General features: G+C 35.8%; 1 protein-coding gene and 1 pseudogene across 1 annotated transcript in view; both read left to right on the forward strand.

Moving 5' to 3' along the window:
- The window catches only part of COL19A1 (collagen type XIX alpha 1 chain), a 331,257-nt gene that overhangs the window by 16,046 nt on the left and 291,256 nt on the right, over positions 1–23,955 (forward strand). Inside the window, 3 exon segments of the mRNA XM_036024315.1 lie at positions 816–942; positions 12,015–12,089; positions 13,857–13,956. Coding sequence (XP_035880208.1) covers positions 816–942; positions 12,015–12,089; positions 13,857–13,956 — 302 coding nt within the window.
- On the forward strand, positions 20,606–22,163 carry LOC114495016 (annotated as a pseudogene).

Consider the following 23,955-nt stretch of genomic DNA (forward strand, 5'->3'; position numbering starts at 1 on the left):
TACTTTCACATGATTGTTGCCAGAATTGCCACAATCCATAACTCTTCATTTTGCAAAATTGAAACTCCAACTCCCCATTTCCCCCTTGCTCTGCCCCTGGCAACCACAAATCTACTGTCTTTCTCTACAAATTTGACTATTCTGGGAACCTCTTATAAGTGAAATCATAACAGTATTCATATATATGTGTGTGTATACATATATGTGTGTGTGTATACACACACACAAATTATTATAATTGGTGTGGCTTTTAAAAATTTTAAAGAAGTGAAAACTTAAGTTATAAGAGACTGTATGGACATTGATAATTAGGAACTAATCTGAAAATACATTCAGAGTTCTTTCATCTGCATTAAAGTATACATGTAATTGGATATAATCAATATCCAATTATAGTCAGCCCTCTGTACATGAAGGTTTTATATCCAGATTCAATCAATTTTGGATTGAAAACTTTCAGAAAAAATAATCTCTGAAATTTCCAAAAAGCAAAACTTAAATTTGCCACTTAATGAGCACTATGTTGAATCCACTCAAACCAAGTGATATGTAGGCATACCCTGCTGTAGCCTTTATGCAAATATAGACTATATAAAAATACTATGCCATTTTATATTAGGGACTTGAGCACCGAAAAATTTTAGTATCCTTGTGGGGTCCTGGAATCAATCCCCTGTTGATACCAAGGGGCAATTGTACATAATTATACACAGTGTAAAAATCTATTATGTTCTCTTTGGTGAAGAGGATTTTCTGGGTATATAATGAAAGGAATTATATAATGAGCTCAATTCAAATACTTGGTTTTGTTGCAGATCTGCGGTCACTTGTTCGCATGGTTTCAAGGCACAATGAGTCACGCTGGCTCTTGGAAATGCTGGCTCTGGGTGGCGATGCTCCTGCTTCCTGCTTCCACTTCCGTGACGGTCAGGGACAAGCCAGGTATCCAGGCTACCTCTTTTTCTAGTTACCAAATGTTATTTATAGTCTTTAATTTACTTTTTAAAAATATGAAAATAAATCTTGTTGAAGTTGAAGAGGACATGGATTAATTTTATTAAGACAAAATAAATAATAATTCATTGTTTCCCTCACTGACTTTCCTGTTAAACATTGAGGATTTCTGAAATCACCTCATTTTTATGCATATGTTATGTTAGTCTAAATGTCCTTTCCTTTCTCTCATTGGTATTTATAAATATAAATATATCTGTGTTCATCTCTGCATGTGTTTATTTCTCCTTTTCCCCTTTAAGTTGTAAATTATTTAAATTATAAGTACAGAAACCCTTCACCAATTAGGATTAACTGGAGACATATCTAATATTAATTAGGAAAAAGTGAAAAACAGAATAGAAGGTGTAAAAGGAATGTCATTTAATTATAATCAGTTTCGTGATGCCTCAGATGAGGTGAACAAAATATTTGAACTAAATAGATAATATTTATTTGCAGTTAGATTATCAATCTCATAAATATTTCCAAAAGGCTTGAAGGAAATTTGAAATATTTGCTTCCACCTCTGCCTTTTATATGTGATTATGTGGCTAATTTGGAACTTTTCTTGAACACTGAGGATATGTAAGTTATTGATCTGATCTAGATGTACCTCATAATTGAAAAGTTGCCTTTTAATTTAAAGCTATGTACATTAAAGAAGCCTTTTAATAATCAAAAAGAAACATCAACTCCCCTATGCAAACAATCCCATATAATGTATTTTGATGATGATTACATGTGGTGATGTATTCTGAATCCAAGTCTCATTGTGTTTGTTCTTTTAAATATATTGCTTAATAATTTTTGCTAAACAGGTACAAATACACTCTAGTAGATTTGTGAGTTTGAAGCAAATATAAAATAAAAATAATCTCTTATAAAGCTGTAATAAATTTTAGTCTCTGGGAATATTATGCAAGTCCTTATGATATTTTTTTACTAATTGACGGGAGGTACATTTTCTAAAATAATTCACATGAAAGTTTGTATATTCTACCACTGTACAAATGACAACGTGTGAGTCTCATATTTTTTGGGGGGGAACTTTCATCAGTAAGAAAAAATCGGTAGTGACTCATGGGAGAAAGAAGTATATTGAGCAGGAGAGTTTATTCTGATAATGGTGCTACTCTTCTGTATTTCTTTATGTCTCTTCCTTTTAAAAGATTTAGTAGGTAATGCAAACTGTAACTTAATTCGAGAGCAGAGGACTTTTTTGGTTAGAAAGGAAAATGAGTATTTAATTAAGAAGGACACAGTTTTTTGGCACGTGCTGGTGCATAATAAATGTTTTTGATGATGGCAGTGACTTGGAGTATCTACATAAATGGTTTTCCAATTTTAGAGTGAGCAAGTATCATTGAGGGCATTGATTTGCAAGCCCCACTCTCAGAGACTCCCATCATGCAGGAAGCCTGCGGTAGGGTCAGTAACTACACCTTTAACAAGCTCCCCAGGAAAATCTAGTGCAGCATGTCTGAGGAAACACTTAGAAACACCCACCTTTGGCATAATTGACTTGTTTTCTCATTTGGTTTTTCTGCATCTTATGCTACCAGGTCCCTTTTATTTTGTTATTTTTATTTTTGCCTTTAGTGATTTTTTGTTTATTGTGGTAAGAACACTTAACGTGTAGTCTACCCTCTAAACAGATTTCTAAGTATATAACACAGGACTGTTGACTCTAGGCACAGTTGTAGTTCAGCAGATCTGTGGAATTGAATCATCTTGCATAACTGCAGCTTCCCCAGCTTGGGATTCCCCTGAATGTTTTGCTTTTGCAGCTTTGGTATCTCAATTCTTCAGTCAGGCTGTATTGTATGTAGAACTACCAAAATGTAATTATGCTGGTCCGTGAATTTACCAAGCTAATCCTTGTGAGTAATTTTAATAAGGGTATGAATTCAAAATTAATCTGAACCCTAACAAGATTCATATAACATAAAGTACTAAAGGAAATTAAAAACAAAATGAAGAGTTGGTTTTTATCATGCCACTTGGTAGAAGGTGCTTATGAAGTAAGGCATATTCCACATGCCATGGAAATTACTGAACTTCAGGTATCATTTGCACTCGTTAAAATGTCAGCACAGCACTGTCATAAGATGACCCGCTGGGCACGGACTGACGAGGCCACTCTTCTTGTGTCTTGTGTAGCTGATTCACAGCGCAGGTTCCCGTTTTAGTTTCCTCATGTGCAGACCTGTGCGTGTGGTCACTAACCATTTACCGGAGGGAAGTGATTACATCTAAAAATAAAATATAACCAATCTGAGGGAGAGGTTGGGTTTCAACTCTGGAGTCTGTGAAGTTGTCAACAGTCTACTATTAAACCTAAATATATGAAGGACACATTGAGTCATTTAATTGCTTTGCTTTATGGTATATTTAACAATTACCATACTTGGAATATTGTCCCAGTTGAGACAGAATCCAAGAGTAACAGGGTGAGATTCAATAACAACTTGAATTTTAATGTCATGAGGCTATTAAGAATTTATTTAATTTTTTTATCAATTGTACTACTACGTGGGGGTTATGAGATAAGGCATATTTGCGTATTTTCATGCTGCAGATGAAGTTCTGTTTGAATATGGAAGTTTCAACTTAGCTGTCCGAAGAGGGTGGGGAAGAGAATTGTATTAAAAGTTACACAGCATGTAGACTATCTCAAAACTTACCTTGAGTTTCTTCTTTCTTTTAGAAGAAAGTTACTTAAAAACTTTCTTTTATGATAAAAACTTATGTATCAAATAATTCAAAGTTCCTCTTTTTCTTTTAAGACAAAATATAGAATTATCATCAAAAGTAATAAAAACCATAATAAGGAAAAGCAGCAAAAACCCCCACGATTAATAAAAAGAGATATACAGTCATCTCCAGCATGGCTCAGTTGGTCTGAGCACTGTCCTGTAACCAAAAGGTTGTAGGGTTGGGCCTGGTCCAGATGCATGTGATCCCGGGTCTGGGAGCATACCAGAGGCAAGTGACCAATGTTTCTCTCTGACCCTTCCTCTCTATCTCTAAAATGCAATGAAAAATGTCCTCAGGTGAGGATAAATAAATAAATAAATTTAAAAGACATATGGTAGAATCCATTTAAATCATAATGTTTCTTTTACTTTTGGTAAAACTTCAAGTTAAGTGTCTAGATTGAATTGATTATAAACTTAGGCCCCAAACTATATGCCTAAACCCTTTTAAACTAATTTTATGTTAATTATAAGAAAAACCATTATTCTGAAATTTGGCTTTTACTAATTAGCAAACATTGCATTCTGACATTCAGAGGAGAAAGTATGCTGTCATATAGGGAACACTGTTTTATGTTTTCAAGAATTCCTCGTGTTTAGTATGGTACCGTGAAAGCATGGTGCTACTGACCAATGTACTCTGTGACTTCTAAGTGGTGGAAAGCTTCACAATTGTTTAATAAAGGTATTGTTCCTGTCCCATTGGAGGAATGGCTTTAGATACAAAGTAAGTAGTGAAGGTTCTGTGATCTTTTGTGATCGGTTAAAATATTTTTGTCCCCCTCCCCCTCTTTCTCTTGTTTGGTCACTTTTTGATATTATTTTTGTTATATTTTGGTCCAATGTCCCTATTTTTGTTGACAAACGATTTTCTCCCAACCTAGTGTGCTCTGCAGTCCTTTATCAGACTTAATGTCAGAGTACGAAGTAAACAGGGGGCCTGAGGGCAACTAGCAAAAATAAAATTGAAAGGCCTGCTTCCCCCTCTGTCTGATAGGAATTCGGTTTTAGTCTTTTTTATTTTAAATGTAAATCCCCAAAGAGCTCTTATTTGTCATCCAATTATGAAAGAAAAACAAACCACATCTATATCTGTGGTGAATTGCTACTCTTCATCTTCCCATCCTGAGGCAAACAAATGCCGTGCCATGAGTTTTGCTACTACAGGTAAACAATTTTCCTTAATCCTTTTAATAGTTCCTTAATACTGTTAGGAGAAAAGACTGATAAATAGAGGAGCATCTATAAAACTACACAGATTTTAGTTTCACTGGTAACTAAATTAGTGTAAATAATATACTAATTCCATAGTATATTATTTATATTCCTGAGGATGTGAAGAAATGGGAAAAACAAATCAGGAAAAATGGACACGAGAGGAGAAATGTTGCAATTTCTCTGAAAATAGCACTTCCCTCTTCTCCTCTTAGGTCCCTGTGGCTTTCAGTGTGATTTATATGTTAATCGCTCCCAAATTTTCTTCACAGCCTGGACCTCTCTTCTGATTCCATACCCGTACCTCTAACTGCCTGTTCAATAACTTCATTTGAATTTTTTAATGACACCTCAAACTTAACATTTCTAACTCCCCCTCTGTCTCACCACAGATTAATTTACTCCTAGCTAAATCTGTTCTTCTAGTGGGATTCCATTCAGTAAACTAAACTTTTACCTAACTAAGCAAGCCAATTCTCCCTCTTCCCTACAGTCAATCCATTATAACATGCTATTGATTCTTGTGTCTCAATTCCTTCCCATTTCAATCTTCACTGTCACCTTCTTGATACGTACTCCCATCATTTCTGGCCTCACAGAGTCTGAGCACGCAAGTAAGGTTGCAATATAAAATACAAGACACCCAGTTAAATCTGAAGGTCAGGTGATAATGATTTTTTTTAGCACAAGGATGTTCCAAGTATTGTGTGGGATATACTTACACTAAAAATATTTTTGTTATTTACTTGATCTTTAAATTTAATTAGGTGTCCTGTATTTGTATTTGCTATATCTAGCAATCCTACATGGGGTGAGGGGAGGAGGTTGTTTTACCATATAGAGTGATCAGGGAAAGCTGCCCTCATGTGTGTGGGACATGGAAGCAGACACATGAAGGCAGTGAGAGAGCGAGGCATGTGAATGCCTGGGGAGCCTCATGCCCCAGGGCCCTGAGGCAGGAGTGTGCTCAGTTTGTGGGAGAAAAAAGGCCAGGAGACTAGAATCAGGTAAGTGAGGAGGAGGAGCTGAGGGGGTCTGTGCTTTGTGTGTTGTCAAATCTGATTTGTAAGCCTGCAAGGCTAAAGGCTACATACACCTTGGACTCTAGAAAATTTATCAAAGCAAGACATACTGCCCTGTGATATCTCTTGAGAGATGGTCATGCTTGCCTTCCAGGGCTGTTACCAGATATGTTGAATGGGTAGGTTTCTGAATTAATATCTTTCAGTAACGAATCTTCCCTAAAGACCTTTCAACAAGTCTTTTCCCAGTTAATTGAATGCTGCTACTCTGTATTGTTCATAATACATAAATACTTACATGCAAATGTGTAGAAATATGTACAATTTAGCAAAATTAAAAGATAAATTATATCGCCTCTAGACAAATTATATATTTTATTGCCCTGTAGTCAGTAAAGTGGCATGTGAATAGCTTAAGTAATACCAAGAACCCTTAATAAACTACAAAGAATGTAATAGAACATGTTTACATCTATTTTTAATGATGCCTCTAGTTTAATTTTCCTCTTTATAAGGATCCCCACCACATCCCTGGCTTTTCCTAAGGCCAGAGGCCTCTGTGTCCACAGGGAGCAACTGGTCAATGTTCAGTATCAGCAACACTCACAGATCTTTTATGTATTAAATCAATTGACAAAAATGAAAAATTAAAGAATGGATTTTAACTGGTCTGGGCTTTTTAGCTTTCTGAGAGGCAAAAAAGAGGAATTCAACATGCCTCCAGTAAATACTCTATTAAAGTGAAAACCTATTTGAGTGGGTATAAAAAATACCAGAACAATGATAAGAAAAATATGTTGCAAAGATATGTGATCTAATCTCAGTTTATAATGCTTAGCAATACAATAGAAGGCCAGCCAGTAGGTGAGAACATAGTAGAAGGATTTAGAGATTAAGGGGAAAGTGATTTTTTTTTTTTAAAGCACATGTTTCAAACTGAGATTAGGGGGAAAAAAGCATTTCTTCTAAAGAATGAGGAGAATTTTATAGGTACTCTATCATTTTGTTTAGAATATGGCTTTGATGTGCACTGTTCCACACAGAGAAAAAAAAGTTGGACTATAGGAAACTTTAGTTTTTCTTTTTATTTTTTATTAATTACATTTTTTTCTTGTTGTTCAAGTACAGTTATCTCCACTTTCCCCCCACTGCTACCCCCTTTCCTTTGGGAATAGCCATCCCCATTTCCCACTCTTGATCCTACCCTCCTTGGCTTTGTCCATGAGTCCTTTATACATGTTCCTGAACTTGGCCTTTGCGTGGGTGACTGTGTGATGTGGGGGAAAGTCACATAATGTTTCTAATGATTTATTCTTAGGTCCTCAGGATTCTGATTTTTGGAGGGAGAAAAGGGTAAAAATCTTTTTAAAATGTACATATATTTGTGGGTAATTTAAATACAATCTACATAATCTACCCAAATCTGATTTAGCTGCCTTCCTTTTGTATTTCCTCTGCCCCCTTTCATATCTTTTGACTCTACAGACTTCCCAAGGCCTTCAAGCACAGGGAGGAAGAAAGTGGGTCTGACAACTACTGACAACATTTTAGCATGAATTTATTAAAAATATTTGCATTTTCTTTTAAAAGATCTGTTGAATAAGGGTCCCTAAGTAATACATCTTTTTTTTTGTGGTGAAATTTTAGAAATGACTTTTGAAACAGTCCAGAGAGCCTTTGAAATGGCACGATGGCATTGATTCTCCTGTCTACCTGACAGGATGTTTGGACAGTGGTCTCATCGGTGGTTCTTTGAGGCACATGCACATTTACTGGAAAAGTGTGCTTTATTTCATATTAAAATGCATGTGTCAATATTAACACTTTCAACTTGTGATAGCCACTTCTACTACCTTGCCACTTTTATGAAATGGATCCCTAAAACTTATGCATTCAGATTATTACGCCTTTAATCTTACCGCCAAATGTTTAACATTTAGTTTTCATTTATTTTGTGTAGCATTTTACAATAAACCACATTCTAAAGATATAAAGCTGTGTTTGATTTTCATAAACTAATGATTTCAGTGGAGAAATACTCTCATAAGTATTGATGGAGATGTTGAATTTCATTCATTTCAAAGTGACAGGTTTATTACTTTGACATCATATATTCATTAAGTCTCTGGAAGAATTTAAATAAGACATATGCTGTTTCCAACTTGGCAACAGGCCAGTTTACCTTCCCTTCATTATCAAAAGGTCATAGTAGGTAGTCCATTTTTACTGTCTTGAGATTTGTTTTGCCAATCATCTATTGGAGCTTCCCTTGTTGTGAAGAATTTAAAGTTAATCTTATTTTATAGTCACATATTCACTATAAAAATTTGGTCTGCATTTTGGTTTTTGTTTTGTTTTGCAAGAATCTCCTTCAGTTTAAAATATTTTTCTCACAGACATGCTGTTTTCCTCATTTTGTTGAGGTATTACATACACCAAGATAAACAAGTCCCTCATGTAGACTACAATGAATTTTTATACATGTGTTTACACATCTGTGTAACTGCCAGTCAGGTAAAATTATAGAACATTTACAGAACCCCAAATTTGGCCCCCACTTGATGCCCCACTAAGGTACCAGTACACTGACATTGATTAGTTGTTTCATCTCTTGAACTTCATAAAAAGAGAACTTTGTAGTAAGTGGTCTTTTTTTGGAGTGGCATTTCTTCTATTTAATGTTCTATCTTTGAGATTTATTCAGGTTGTTACATGTATCAGTAGTTCATTCCTTTTTATTGCTATGCAGTTTTTTATTATATATATTCAAATTTATTTATTTTTTTCTCTCGTCAGTTAACACTTGGGTTGTTCCCAGTTTTAGGCTATTATGAGTAATGCTGCAATGAATATTCTCTTTTAAAAGGGACATTTACACTCATGTTTTTACTTATTTCTCTTGGGTCATTGAGTTTCTAGATCATAGGGTTCAGGTATATTTTAGCTTTAATAAATGCTGCCAAACAGTTTTCTAAAGTGGTTGTACTATTTCCACTCCCACAAGCAATGCAGGAGAGTTCTCTTTGTTCTGCCCCTTCCTCAACACTTAGTGCTGTCTGGTCTTTAAGTTTTAGCTGTTTAGTTGTATCTCAGTGTGGTTTTGCTTTGCATTTCCCTGACTACTAATGATGTTGAGCTCCCTCTAATATGCTTGTTGACAATTTGGATAGTCTGTTTTGTGAAGTGCTTAAGTGTTTTCTTTTTTGTTGTTGTTGCACATTTTCAAAATAGGGTTTCAGTCTTTTTCTTACCCGATCAGTGAGGATTCTTTGTATATTCTGGCTATACTTTATTGGGGGTTGCAAGAGTGTGATTCCTAATTGTGGCTTGCCATTTTGCTCTTTTAATATTGTCTTTTGATTAATAAAGATTTTAATTTTAATGAAGTCCAGTTTATCAATCTTTTATAATTGGTGCTTTCTGTGTCCCTTTTAAGAAATCTTTGCTACCCCAAGTTCATGAAGATTTTATGTTTTCCTTAGTCCTTTATTGTTTTACCTTTCAAATTTAGGTCTAAGATCATCTCTAATTAATTTCTGTGCATGGTGTGAGGTAAAGGTCAATGTTCAGTGTTTTTCTTTTTTTTTAAGATTTTATTTATTTTTAGAGAGAGGGGAAGGGAAGGAGAAAGAGAGGAGAGAAACATCAATGTGTGGTTGCCTCTCACATGCCCCCTACTGGGGACTTGGTCTGCAACCCAGGCTTGTTCTCTGACTGGGAATCGAACCAGTGACCCTGTGGTTCACAGTCTGGCAGTCAATCCACTGAGTCACACCAGCCAGAGCAATTCAGTGTTTTTTCATATGGAGATCCAGTTGAGCCAGAACCATTTATTGAAAAGACAATCCTTTTCCCATTGTATATTACTGGGCTTTTTATGGCAAATAAATGTTTCATGGGTCTGTTTTTAGACTCTTTGTTTCATTGATCTGTTTATCTATACGGGCACCAACAAACACAATGTTATAAAAATTCCTGATATCTGACTGTGTAAGTTTTCTAGCTTATTTTTCTTGGATTTTGCCTTAGCTACTTTACTTTTTTAGTAGTTCTGTATAAATTTGAGAATCAGCTTCTCAGTTCACACACATGCACACACACCCACACCCTGTTGGGATTTTATTTGGTATTGCATTGAATATGGAAATAAGTTGACAATTGACATCTTAATACTGAATCTTCCAATCTAAATACTTGGTTAATCTCTTCAACTGTTTAGGGATTTAATGTCTCTCAGCAACATTCTCTAGTTTTTGGTGCAGAGATCTTGATGAGATACTTGGTTTTTGTAAAAACTGCTATAAATTCAGATGAAAAAACTGGTAATGTTTACAAAATGTCCAATTATACTATTGTATAGGACCTGCAGTTATGTTTAGATCTCTGAAGTAGGAATTTCCAATGTAGCTAAGTAATCTCCAAAATTATTCTGTGCTATAATTTCATTTATGTGTATTGAAGCTTCTGAGTAAGTGGTAGCACTATTTAGAATCTAATTTATTCTTCTGATTAAATACATTAAGATGATGCCCTATCAGTGCCCCTGAACTCTGTGATGCATTTGTTAAAGAAAGGGCTTGGGAGCTCCACAGTTGAACTGGTGAGTTAGGCATTTCCACATTCCACAGAGCAGGGGATCAAGTTTGTTTTAAGCGGTTTTACCTCCCTTCTGTATTAAAAACTTCTGGGTCATTAAACCCAAACATGAATTTTACCTATGAAGAATTAAGGTTAGGATTGCATGATGCCAAAATACTTACTAAATTTAGTTTAAGAAGATCTCTCTAATTGTACAATTACCTTGGCATATTCTTAAAATTGGCTGCAATTTTGTCTGAATTATGAATTGACTATTACTTTCCCAGAGTTTAGCCTGACTTAGATTTAAATATAACCAGATAATAAAAAATAAGTGTGTGCATGTACATAACTATATGAGTGTGTTGTGGTAGTATTGAATATGTAAATTTGCTTTCAATGGAGACAAACTATATCTTTTATTTCTTTGAATATAATTAAATGCATTTAATGTCTCAGCAACATTTTAGATTTAGATTTAGCAAAATTAAAGATTTCAATTTTAATGAAGTCCAATTTATCAATCTTTGCATTAGCTCTTAATTATAATACTTTCTTCATCTTTTTCTCATTTTTTTCACTATAGGCCACTTTCGTATATGAGAGGTCTTCACTTTTTAATTTTATTTTAATAACATCTATCTATGTTGCTGTCTTAGTTTAGGAATACCTTGTTGGTATTAGGTGGTGGCTTCAACATCATTTATGTCACACAGTTAGGAGGCTGGGAAGTTCAAGATTCAGGGTGCTAGGGTGACAAAGTTCTGATGAGGGCACTTTTTCTGGTTCTCAACATGGCAGAGAGAGAGAAAGAGCTCCTGTCTGTCCATTCCCTGATAAATAAGGACACCAGTCCCATTATGGGGGCCTCAACCCTGTGACCTCGTCCAAAACTAACCACCCCCTAAGGCACCATCTCCAAATACCATCACATTATGCATTAAATCCTCAACATATGAATTTGGGAGGCAATTTAATCCGTTCATATCAGTTACCTTCTATTTTAAAGTTTAACGTCACCTGATACCAAAATCTGCATTAAAGTTATGTTGAAATATAGCAGTGGTTCACTTGTTTTAATATTGGAATATGCTTTGAATATGAGAATTTAATGATGCTAAAGCTAACTAATTTTCTAATGTCAAGTATATAGCAACAATTGGAATGTTATAACAATAATAGTAAATACTAATAATAGCTAACACTAACAAGAATTTACTGTATACCAGGTACTGTTCTGAGCACTTCACATGCATAAATAACTATATGTAATCTTTGCAAACACACTATTTGGTAGGTAATTTTCTTATCCTCATTTTACAGAATTTTAATGAAATTATTTAAGTTATTTCTATTTTTAAGTTTCTAATTATATTGTTTGCTTCAAATTTATTTGAAAAAATTGATAGGAAATGTAATGAAGTCCTCAATACTTTATTTTAAATAGAAAAACAATGTGCTATCCTGAGGACAGAGGGACATCAGTTTAGACAAGATAATAGAGATGAACTGGAAGTTTCAGGTAAGCATTATAATCCTTTACAAAGGAGCACTATATGTAAAATTATCACCAAACATGTAATATATTATGGGTAATTCCTTGACATTGTAATTTAAGATGATGACATCAATATAAAAGATTAAAAGCAAAGAATATGGATGATGTAGAAAATATGCTGAAAACAGAGTTTTTTGTTGTTTGAAGACCAACAACTCAACCTCTTGTAGAAAAAAAGGTTATTTAAAATTATAGAAGTTTTATACATTGTAGGAATTTTGTAAAAAGAAAATTTATGAGAAAGACCTCACTACATTTCCCCACATCTCTCTCTCTCTCTCTCTCTCTATATATATATATATATATAATTATTTATTTATTTTTAGAGAGGGAAGGGAGGGAGAAGGAGAGAGAGAGAGAGAGAGAGAGAGAGAGAGAGAGAGAGAGAGAAACATCAATGTGCGCGGTTGCTGGGGACCATGGCCTGAAACCTAGGCATGTGCCCTGACTGGGAATCGAACCTATGATGCCTGGTTCACAGCCCGAGCTCAATCCACTGAGCTACGCCAGCCAGGGCTATTTTTCTAAAGCATGATTTTTTTAAAGGCTGCTTAGATTTCAGTTGAATGGCAGTGATATTTTTTACTTAATGAAATTTTTGTCTTTAGTTATCAGAGCTGCTACAATGAAGTACTCTGGTTATTTCCTTAGGATAATTCCCTAGGTCAAAGCAAATTAATATATAAGTCTTTTGAACATACGTTATCCTTCTACATCCTAAGAGGAGACAAATGAAATCGAGAAATTCTGCTGATCCAAAACAGTAGAACTTTAGTTGAAATAAATCAGTGCATAGATATGGACAACAAAAATTATTTTTATTTTTTTGAGTGAACAAATGTTTTATTGGCATGTTCATTGTTGTAAACAGCAACTGGCATGAAAGAGTTTTACCAAAGCCTTTTTATTGATTTTTATAAATTAGATGGCATTTTCAAAATTTATGGATCATTGTGTTCCCTGGATAATTGTATTTAGCAAAGCAAAAACTTGCTGACTCTAATACACTTTGCAATGAAATCATGTCGATTGTATCAGCCTGTGCTATGACCTGACTTACTATCAAGTTTATTCGACACAATGGTAAAAAGCTTCCCCAAAGTTAAACTATGTGAAAATACAAATCAACTCCAAAAATTGAAGTGGAACTTACAGGTGTTCTATAAGATTCATACTTGAAGCATGTTTTCAAAAGTAATGTACAAAAATATATAAAATTGAAGCCACTGAACAGAAAATCCTCATTAACAAGAGTGAATACAATCGTACGGAACTCAGCACTGAGGAATACATTTACATAGACTGCTGTACTTCTCAGTGTACACAAATGTACATCATGAATGATATGTACAGAATGAAAAGAACAACCATGGGAAATAGGTGAACTGAAATTAGGATAACTCAGTAGGATCAATTTTATTTATGTGCTGAAGGAAGGAGTGAAACACATTCTCTACATCTATAACTTGAGTACTATTGTAATTACAATATTCAGCAATTTGAGCTGCCATCAGCTGGGAGTGGTCTAAGGGAAACATTTTGATGTTCCAAAATAATGTTCTTTATACTTCACAAAAAATTAAACAAAAAACCCCACAACCTCACAATTCTTGATTGGGGTACTGCTGGTTCTAAGAATGTTTCTCTTGAAAAAATCTTATTTAAATTTAATATCTTTGTGAGTTTACTAAATTTAATAAAATTGGTGGATTAAATTGTCACATTTTACAGGGTTTGATCTAGGAGAGAGCTTTTCTTTGCGACGTGCATTTTGTGAAGGTGATAGAACCTGTTTCAGACTGGGAAGTGCACTTCTTATTAGAGATACTGTGTAAGTAAAATAATTTTTCTTTTTATTGTAATATCACATTAGCTATTTTCTAAGGAGAGTGCAAATAATTTGTTAAAAAATAAAACATCTCAGTGCTGTCATACTCACTTGAATGGTGTGGTAAATGTGGTAAATTAAAAATATAAATTTGTTGTTTTCAATAATCTTTGCAATCTGGTCTTGTTCTGTGGTGCAAACAACATTTACATGTACAGACAGAGGCATAGTCTTTAGAGAATAGTAATTTTATTTTTTGGAGAAATATTTTTATTTAACATAGACATGACCAAAATTAGATTTTAAAATATAAATTTTAAAACACAGGTACAGGTGAGATCATATGGTATTTGTCTTTCACTGCCTGGCTTGTTTCGCTAAGCATAATGCTTTCCAGTTCCATCCATGCTGTCACAAAGGGTAGGAGTTCCTTCTTTCTTTCTGCTGCATAGAATTCCATTGTGTAAATGTACCACAGTTTTTTGATCCATTCATTTATTGATGGGCACCTAGGTTGCTTCCAGCACATAGCTATTGTAAATTGTGCTGCTATGAACATTGGGGTGCATAGGTTCTTTTGGATTGTTGTTTCAGGGTTCTTAGGATATAGTCCCAGCAGTGGAATTGCAGGGTCAAAAGGCAGATGCATTTTTAGTTTTCTGAGGAAGTTCCATACTGTTTTCCATAGTGGTTGTACCAGTCTGCAGTCCCACCAACAGTGCACTAGGGTTCCCTTTTCTCCACAACCTCTCCAACACTTGTTGTTTGTTGCTTTGTTTATGATGGCCATTCTGTCTGGTGTGAGGTGGTGGTGTGAACCATCTCATTGTGGTTTTAATTTGCATCTCTCTGATGGCTAGAGATATTAACAGGAACCTAAACAACAAAACTAAGAAACAAGCAAAATATAGTCAAAGACACTGAAATAGAGGACAGGCTGACAGTGACCAGAGGGGAGAGGGGAGGGAATTTCATGGGAGAATGGGAAGGGTTTACAGGAACAAATATAAAGGACACATGGACAAAAACTAGGGGCAGGTGGAAATGGGAGGGAGGTGGGGAGGGATGGGTGGGTGGGCTGGAATGGGAGTAAAGGACAGAAAACTGTACTTGAATGATGATTAAAATAAAATTTAAAAAAACATAGGTACAATGTAGACTTAGAGACAAAACACATATTTGTTATACTGATTTCTACATGCTTTATGCATGCAGATAAGTTTCATGATAAATTAAAATAAAAGAATATAGCCCTTAGGCATTCATTCTATATATTGTATAGAGTAAACAGTAAAGAAAAACTTTTTCAGTTTTATTTTTATCTTGATATTCATTTTATTTCAAAATGGTTTTAACCTAAAATTTCCTTTGTTATCTTTATTATTATTTTTCTGTTGATAAATCTTGGATTTATAAAAAGACTCATTTGCCATTGAAATATTGACAATTGGTTCCAGCTATTCGAGGTAATAATTACTCATGTGGTTGGCTATATGTAACTGAGGGCAGATAAATAGTTACTCAGAAAGCTTGAGTCACTGGGCAGGCAAATATAGCATATATGATCATGATATTTACAGCCTTTTGGGTCCAAGATGAACATTTTAGTGTATGAATACACTGCAGTGAAAAAACATCAAAATTCTGTTTGGTTTAAAATGCAGCACAGCTGTTTTTGTGTGAAAGCTTATATGAACATTTTCACTTCCTATTGGATAGCTTAATATTGAAGTTACCAGAGGGGGTTGTTGAGGATCTCAGTATTTAGATTCTCAAAGGGAAATAGCATTAGTCATCTCATTGCCTATCCTCACATGCTCCATGTAGATCGCATTTCGAACTTACTTTTTCCTTGAGAAAGTTTCTTTTAGATCTTCTGTTTTGTGATACTTTCGATACTTTTAGTTTAATGATATGGTTCCTTACAAGTAAACTGCTTATTAATTGGTAAAAAAGAAGAGTGTAAAGGAAGAGAGTAATTTGATATTGGGAATATAATGGGTGACTGTCACATGGGGAACTTCAGCAGATGTAACCACAGACTTGTGCTGTTGCGTGGCGGGGGCGGGGGGTGCTTTTAGGTGGCTTCACGTGTAGGCATTAAACCCTCAGGACAAGACAGTTTCATGAGTCGGTATTCAGATGCAGTAAAATCAATATGTATCTCATGTACATTTCATATAGATAGATAGATAGATGATAGATTCTGTCCAGAAGGTATCCAGCCATGTAATATGAAAAAGAGACATTTATTGAAGAAGATACAAGAAACATTGTATGCAAGACAATAATGCCTCAGTCCCCTTCAAAATAGGCACCTTGGGACCTCCCAATTGCAGCCTGTTACGCCATCATATTTTTCTGAATCTCATTGATGGTCTGAGATCTCTTCCCTTTCAAAAGTGATTTTAGTTTTGGGAAAAGCCAGAAATCACAGGGTGCCAAATCTGGGCTATAGTGGGGATGAGTCTCCTGGGTGATTGGATGTTTTGCATGAGATGTGATTCATGAGCAAATTTGTTGTGATGAAGCTGCCCATCACTAGTTGCCCATGGCTGTGGACTTCTGAATCATCTGAACAATTTCTGCAGAGGAATGTATAAGCTCAGTGCAAAATTTGATGCAGAGTCATTGCTCTACTAGCTCAGTCATTTTGAATACAATAGCCACACAGTACACATGATCACTCAGTGGTGTCTACCACTCCCAATGACTAGTATAGTGAAGTCATCATTGTTCATGCATGCACATTCCAGTCCACTTTCCTTGGCTGTCAGGTTACATCGATGTTGCACAAACCATTTTCGTTATATTAACAATGACTGCATTTTTCTGGACAGACCTTGTATATTAGTTTAGATGTTTCTTAACTACTAGTAGATAAATTTAGTAAATTAATTTACGAAAGTCAAATTCTTTTCCAAAAATTGAGGTTCTCTTTCCCACTGCGTTCTTGATGATTTAAACCCTGTAATTCTGGCTTGAGAATTAAAGGATTAAAGGATTAGAGTGAAAATCTAAAATTCATCAGGCCTGTGCATAGGAAGACTTAGCTAATTTTAAGCATTATATTGGAAAACTTGGTGCCACATTTAGACAATGATATTCTCCTTTGAATAGGAGATAATAATAATAGGTGTGATAATAAATATTAGGTATAACATAACATTTATTTCCTGACTCCTGGCTCTGAATCACTGTGTTCCCCGGGTGATCAGTGTAAGTGAACTCTCTGACTCTGCACATTGGAACCCTGGTGCTTCCACTACAGGAAACTGGAGGGTATCTGGTTAAGCTGACTAACAAGTGTCAAGTAGTTTGTCACATTTCCACTTAATTTCACTCATTGAGTCAAGTTTACTAGGACGCTTCTCTTATATGATGCCATTTTGATTTTTCTTTTCTTTTTTCAATTTTATTTGTTTATTTTCAGAGAGAGGGGAAAGGAGAGAGGAAGAGAGGGAGAGAAACATCGTTACCTTTCACATGCCCCAACTCGGGTCCTGGCCCACAACCCGGGCATGTACCCTGACAGGGAATCAAACTGGTAACCTTTTAGTTAGCAGGCCAGTGCTCACTCCATTGAGCCACACCAGCCAGGACACTCTTTTGATTTTTCAATGAGACTGGAGTAAAGTTGCAGCTATTTATATATTTTTAAATAAGCTGCTTTGCAGGATTAGCATGGGAAGAGGCAGGTGCTATCTTATATGAAAAATAGGGATTCTTTCTGTGTCTGAGCTTGTTTTTATTGTTCTGACATCTTCCAGATGAACAGAGAGATCTAGTAAGTGTGTTGGTCAGATACCTACCTATTGGGTAACACTTAGTACCTTAACCCTGGCTTAATGTGTGGATCCCAAAGGCCGCTCTTGCAAGGGCCTTCCAAATAAATGTTATCGTACACTTCAAGGTGACACGGGCTTCAGGGTGGCTGAAGGGCTTTATATGCTTGGCTTTATTTTAAATTCATGTCTGTTTTTTCAGTATTCCTTGGAATAGCAAATGATATATATTAGGGGGCTTTAAAGATTCTGCATGGCATGTTACCTAGTTTTCTAGCATTATCTTTTAAGGAAAGAGTTACTTGACTTCTGTATCTACAAGTATCCCTTGTTATGTGAAAGAAATAATTCATTATTTCTATACATATTGAGAGAGAGTTATATCATAGATTATCATATTCTGATTATCTTTAAATTGTGTTTTAGCAATTATCAGGGAAAAATGGTGAAGTTTCCAGAGAAAATATACATAAAATGTGTATACTATGAAGCACATTGTTTTCTTAGTATATATAGTGCTTACAGTTCATTAGATGCTTTTATAGAAATGTGTGAATTTCAGATTTATTATTGAATTCAAGGATGGTAAAGAGCCTTATCTCTCAGGTTCTATGATTTATACCCAGTGGCTAACTGGAATACAGTCTTGAGAAAGATTCTCAGCCCATTTTGTGTTCAGCAGATGAGAGTGCCGTGACCCATTAGCAAAAAGAGGGGAGAAGGGAATGCTCATATGCGTGTCAAGTCTATAGCATCTCTGATTTAGGATGATTCCTGTGATCTGGTGCTTTTGCAGCTGAAACAGTTCCTCAGAATGGGGAAAATGAGGCTATATGTGAAAAAATAATCAACACCAATGAACTTTAATAACATTTTATGAGCAAGACATAATGACATAATTGACAGATAAAGTCTCCTTTAACTTCTGCTACAAATAAATCTCCAGTGAAGAGGAAAGTTTCTCTTTGTCTTCCATTAAATTGGAGGTTGCTTTCTGGAAGCAGGGACTATTTAATTTCACAGCTTTACATGGGGAAAAAAGAGCTGGTAAAAGATAGCCTCATTTGCACTTTAAATTTTTTATAAACATAACAATCCTCAGCAATTAGTAAACCCTAAATTATATATTTGGAAGATGTGTAGTGTTTTGAGGGAATTATTCAAGTTTTCTGGACCTTAACAGTTCCCTTGGAAGCTCCCACACGTGGGGAAAACCGTTACGTGTACTGAAGTCTGACCGGTGCCTCGCCTTTGCTGGTGTTGGATGACCCACCCCAAGGGCATGTCTTTTCCACATGGACCTTTACATTACCTCCATATTTTTGTTATTATAAATAACACTTCAGCATACAGGAAAGTTGTTTCTCTGTGTGTTTAGGATTATTTCCATAAGATTTATTTTTTCAAGGTGAAATTTCTAATTTACTTTTAGAGCTATTGATATGTACTTCTAAGTATGTTGTATTATTGCTTTATCCATCTATTCTGCATATTACCCAATACCTTCAGCAGCATTAGACATAAAATTTTATAATTTTATTAAGTTTTAAAAATTTATTAAGTTTTTAAAACTAAAAAATTACCAATTGCAAGTAAAATCTGTAGCTTATTATGTACATATTAGGGGTTCCTGAAATGTTTCTCTTCTGCTGAAGGGTGAGTAAGAGGTAGCTTTCTGTAAGTCACTGAAATAATGCAGTCTAGAATAAAGCTCACCTTTTTATTCAACAGTCATTTATTGAACATCACTATGGACTGGGCACTTTACTGGGCACTGGGGTTACACTGGTGAAAGAATGTGTGTCTGGTCTTGCCTTTCTGGACCCTGCTGGAGAGATACACAGTTCAAGGAAAACCTATACTTTTCTTTTCCCTGGCTAAACAAGAAACCAGAAAGCATTGCTTTCTATCATTCAGGCATGGGCTACAGGACTCAATCCCACCCCTTCTCTCATAAAGGCTAAACTTTCATTAACATCACACACAGGCTGATTTTTAAATTTCATTTTTTCCTCTTAAGGGTCAATTTTCTAACCAATGTTTCATTTCTCTTTTTATCTTGATGAGTCTGGGTAAAGTTTTGTCTGTCTTATTTATCTTTTCAAAGAACAAGCTCTTGGATTCATTGATCTTTTGTATCATATTTTTAGACTCTATTTTGTTTATTTTCACTCTGATCTTTATTATTTCCTTCTTTCTACCCACTTTGGGCTTTGCTTGTTATTCTTTTTCAAGTTCCTTTAAGTGTAAAGCTAGATTGTTTATTTGAGCTTTTTCTTATTTTTTGAGATTGGTCTGTAATGCTATGAATTTCCCTCTTAGAATTGCTTTCCCAGTGTCCTACAGATTTTGGATTCTTGTGTTCTCATTTTCATTTATTTCAAGGTATCTTTTGATTTCTTCCTTGACCCTGTTGTTGACCCATTCATAATTTAATAACATGCTATTTAGCCTCCATATCTGCATGTTTTCAGTGTACTTGTGAATGATTCCTAGTTTCATAGCATTATGGTCAGAGAAGATGCTTGGTGTGATTTCAGTCTTCTTAGATTATTGAGACTTGTTTTGTGTCCTAACATGTGATCTGTCCTGGAAAACATTCCATGTGCACTTGAAAACTTTGTATATTCTGCTGCTTTGGGCTGAAAACTATGTATATTCTGCTGCTTTGGCTGAAGATATCAGTTAAATTCATTTGGTCTAGTGTATCATTTATGGCCATTCTCCTTATTGATTTTCTGCCTAGAAGATGTCTCTATTGAAGTAAATAGTATGTTAAAGTCCCTGAATATGTCTGTATTTCTGTCAGTCTCTCTCTTTATGTCCATCAAGAGTTGCTTTACATAGCAGACACCATTTCTGCTGTTTCTTAACTGCACCAGCCTTGAAGTCTTGCTTATGTTCCGCTTGTTTATGGCCTATAGGCTACTGTAGCACTAGGGTGTCAGTTGTTCATGACCAGAATACTTCAGTTCTTCTCTGCAAGGATATATAATGATTGGTGTTCAATATAATCCAAGAAAATGGAAACTGAACAGCCAGAGGAACCTTCCCCAACACAGAAACCAGTGGTTGAATTTGGTAAATGCCCTGCAGAAGACATGGAAGAGGAACAAACTTTTAAAAGATCTAGAAACCACTGATGACATGGTTGAATTCTGCATTCTGCTTCAGAGCAGAATGCTGGGGCAGTGATTGGAAAAGGAGGCCAGAACATTAAGGCTCTGTGTACAGACTACAGTGCCAGTGTTTCAGTCCCAGACAGCAGTGGTCCCGAGCACATTTTGAGTATCAGTGCTGATTTTGAAACAATTGGAGAAATTCTGAAGGAAATCATGCCTACCTTGGAAGAGGGCCTGCGGTTGCCATCACCCACTGCAACCAGCCAGCTCCCACTCGAATGTGATGCTGTGGAATGCTTAAATTACCAGCACTATAACGGAAATGATTTTGACTGCGAATTGAGACTGTTGATTCATCAGAGTCTGGCAGGAGGAATTATTGGGGTCAAAGGGGCTAAAATCAAAGAACTTAGAGAGAACGCTCAGACAACAATCAAGCTTTTCCAGGACTACTGTCCTTATTCCACAGACAGAGTTGTGCTTATTGAAGGAAACCCTGATAGGGTTGTAGAGTGCATAAAGATCATCCTTCATCTCATATCAGAGTCTCCCATCAAAAGACGTGCACAGCCTTACAATCCCAATTTTCACGATGAAACCGATGATTATGGTGGCTTTACAATGATGTTTGATGACCACCATGGATGTCCTGTGGGATTTCCCATGCAGGAAGAGGTGGTTTTGACAGAATGCCTCCTCGTCAGGGTGGGCATTGATGCCTCCATCTAGAAGAGATTATGGTGATATAAGCCCTTGGCAAGGAGCAATAAGCTCCTTGTCGAGGTGGCTGGGGTGAGAGCAGAGTGCAGAATCTTCCTCTTCCTCCACCACCTAGAGGAGGAGAGTTAATGGCCTATGACAGAGAGGAAGACTGGAGACTGTTATGATGGCATGGTTGGTTTCAGTGCTGATGAAACTTGGGACTCCAATAGATACGTAGAGCCCTTCAGAATGGCAGATGGCTTATGAACCAGAGGGTGGCTCCAGATATGATTATTTCTAGGCAGGGGCTCATATGGTTATTTTAGGTGGACCTATTATTACTACATAAGTAACTATTTCCAAGATTTGGCTGGACTATTATTGGCAAAGGTGGTCAGAGGATTAAACAAGTTTGTCATGAGTCAGGAGCTCCAATCAAAATTGATGAGCCTTTAGAAGGGTGTGAAGATCAGATCATTACCATTACAGGAACACCAGGACCAGGTACAGAAATGCACAGTATTTGCTGCAGAACGGTGTGAAGCAGTGTTTCTGGAAAGTTTTGCTAAGACTGGTGAAGAACTGAATGAGTTACTGAATCTTTTTTTAAATCTGCTTCTGTTTAAAAGCCAGCATTCCTCTGCTTCTATGTGTTCTGCATTTGAGGTGCAGTGAATCTTTGTTGTTCACAAGATGTAACGTTCCTTACAAACAGGGTGGGGGAGGGTGTGCAAAAACTAATATTGAAATTTTGAAACAGCACCAGAGTGAGTGAATTTTATTTTTGTTCATTGTTGGTGGTTAAAAAGGAAAATTGCTTTGTGGTCACCAGAACATTGGCGGGGGGTGCGGTGGGACAGGGAGGAAAAGTAGCATTAGTCCATATTTCCCTGGCATCTATTCAGAGCAGTGTGCAGAATGTAGTGCTCTTTTGTAAGAAATGTTTTATGATTTTTAAAATAAATTTAGTGAACCTAAAAAACACTTGCTTTATCTATGTAGGTGCTCTTGTGTTGGATGTGTAAATGTTTACTAGGATTATATCCTTTTGTTGATTGTCCCTTTATCATTATGTAGTGGCCTTCTATATCTCTTACTATAGCCTTAGTTTTAAAGTTTTGTTGGAAATAATTACTGCTACTCCAGCTTTTCTTCCCTTTCCATTTGCATGAAATATCTTTTTCTATCCCCTTACTTTTAGTCTGTGTGTATATTTTGATATGAGGTGGGTCTCTTGGAGGCAACATATATATGGGTGTTATTTTCTAATCCATTCAGCTACCTTAAGTCTCTTGCTTGGAGCATTTAGGCCATTTACATTTAAGTTGATTATTGATAGATATGTATGTAGTGCCATTTTATTGTTAGACTGATTTCCTCTGTTTTTTTTTTCTCTTTTTCTTCTTAAAGCAAGCCCTTTAACATTTTTTGCAGTACTGGCTTGGTGTTAACAAACACCAAGCTTATTTAGCTTTTTCTTGTCTGGGAAGCTCTTATTTCTCCTTCAATTTTAAATAATAGCTTTGCTGGGGAAAGTACCCTGGGTTATAGGTCCTTGCTGTTCTTCATCTTGAATTTTTCATGTCGGTCTTTTCTGGGATGAAATGTTTCTGATGACTACTCAGACAACAATCTAATTGGTGCTCTCTTGTAGGTAATTATCTGCTTTTCTTTTGAGGCTTTTAGGACTCTCTCCATGTCTTTAAGCCTTGTCATTTTAGTTATGATATGTCTTAGCATAGGCTTCTTTGGGTCCAGCTTGTTTGGAACCCTCTGAGCTTCCTGGACTTGTGTGTCTCTTTTGTTCACCAGATTAAGGAAGGTTTGGGTCATTATTTCTTCAATAGATTCTCGATCCCTTGCTCACTCTCTTATCCTCCTGGTATTCCCATGATGCACATGTTGTTCTGCTTCATGTTGTTCATAATGTTCCTTAAGCCCTCCTCATTTTTAAAAATTCTTTTTTCTTTTTGATGCTACACCTGAGTGATTTTATCTACCTTGTCTTCCAAATCAAGGACTCAACCCTCTGCTTCATCTCACCTATAGTTTATCCCTTCCAGTGAATTATTTAGTTCAGATAATGCATTCTTTGTTTCTGACTGGTTCTTCTATGGTTTCTATGTCTTTTTTTCATGCTTTTGAGTATCCTTACAATAATTACTCTAAGCTCTCCACCTCATAAATTGCTTGTCTCCATTTCTTCTAGTTCTTCTTCAGGAGAATCCTCTTGTTCTTTCATTTGGGGTCTGTTTCTTTGTCTTCCCATTTTGGTTGCTTCTTTGTGTTTTCTGCTTTAGTTGTTAAGCTAATTAGCCATTAAACTGATCAGCTGTTAAACGTATCAAGCTGTACTCAGACACCTGGCTTAAGTTCTACAGGGTGGGGCAGAG

Source organism: Phyllostomus discolor, chromosome 4 (assembly GCF_004126475.2).
Source record: "Phyllostomus discolor isolate MPI-MPIP mPhyDis1 chromosome 4, mPhyDis1.pri.v3, whole genome shotgun sequence".
Lineage (NCBI taxonomy): Eukaryota > Metazoa > Chordata > Mammalia > Chiroptera > Phyllostomidae > Phyllostomus > Phyllostomus discolor.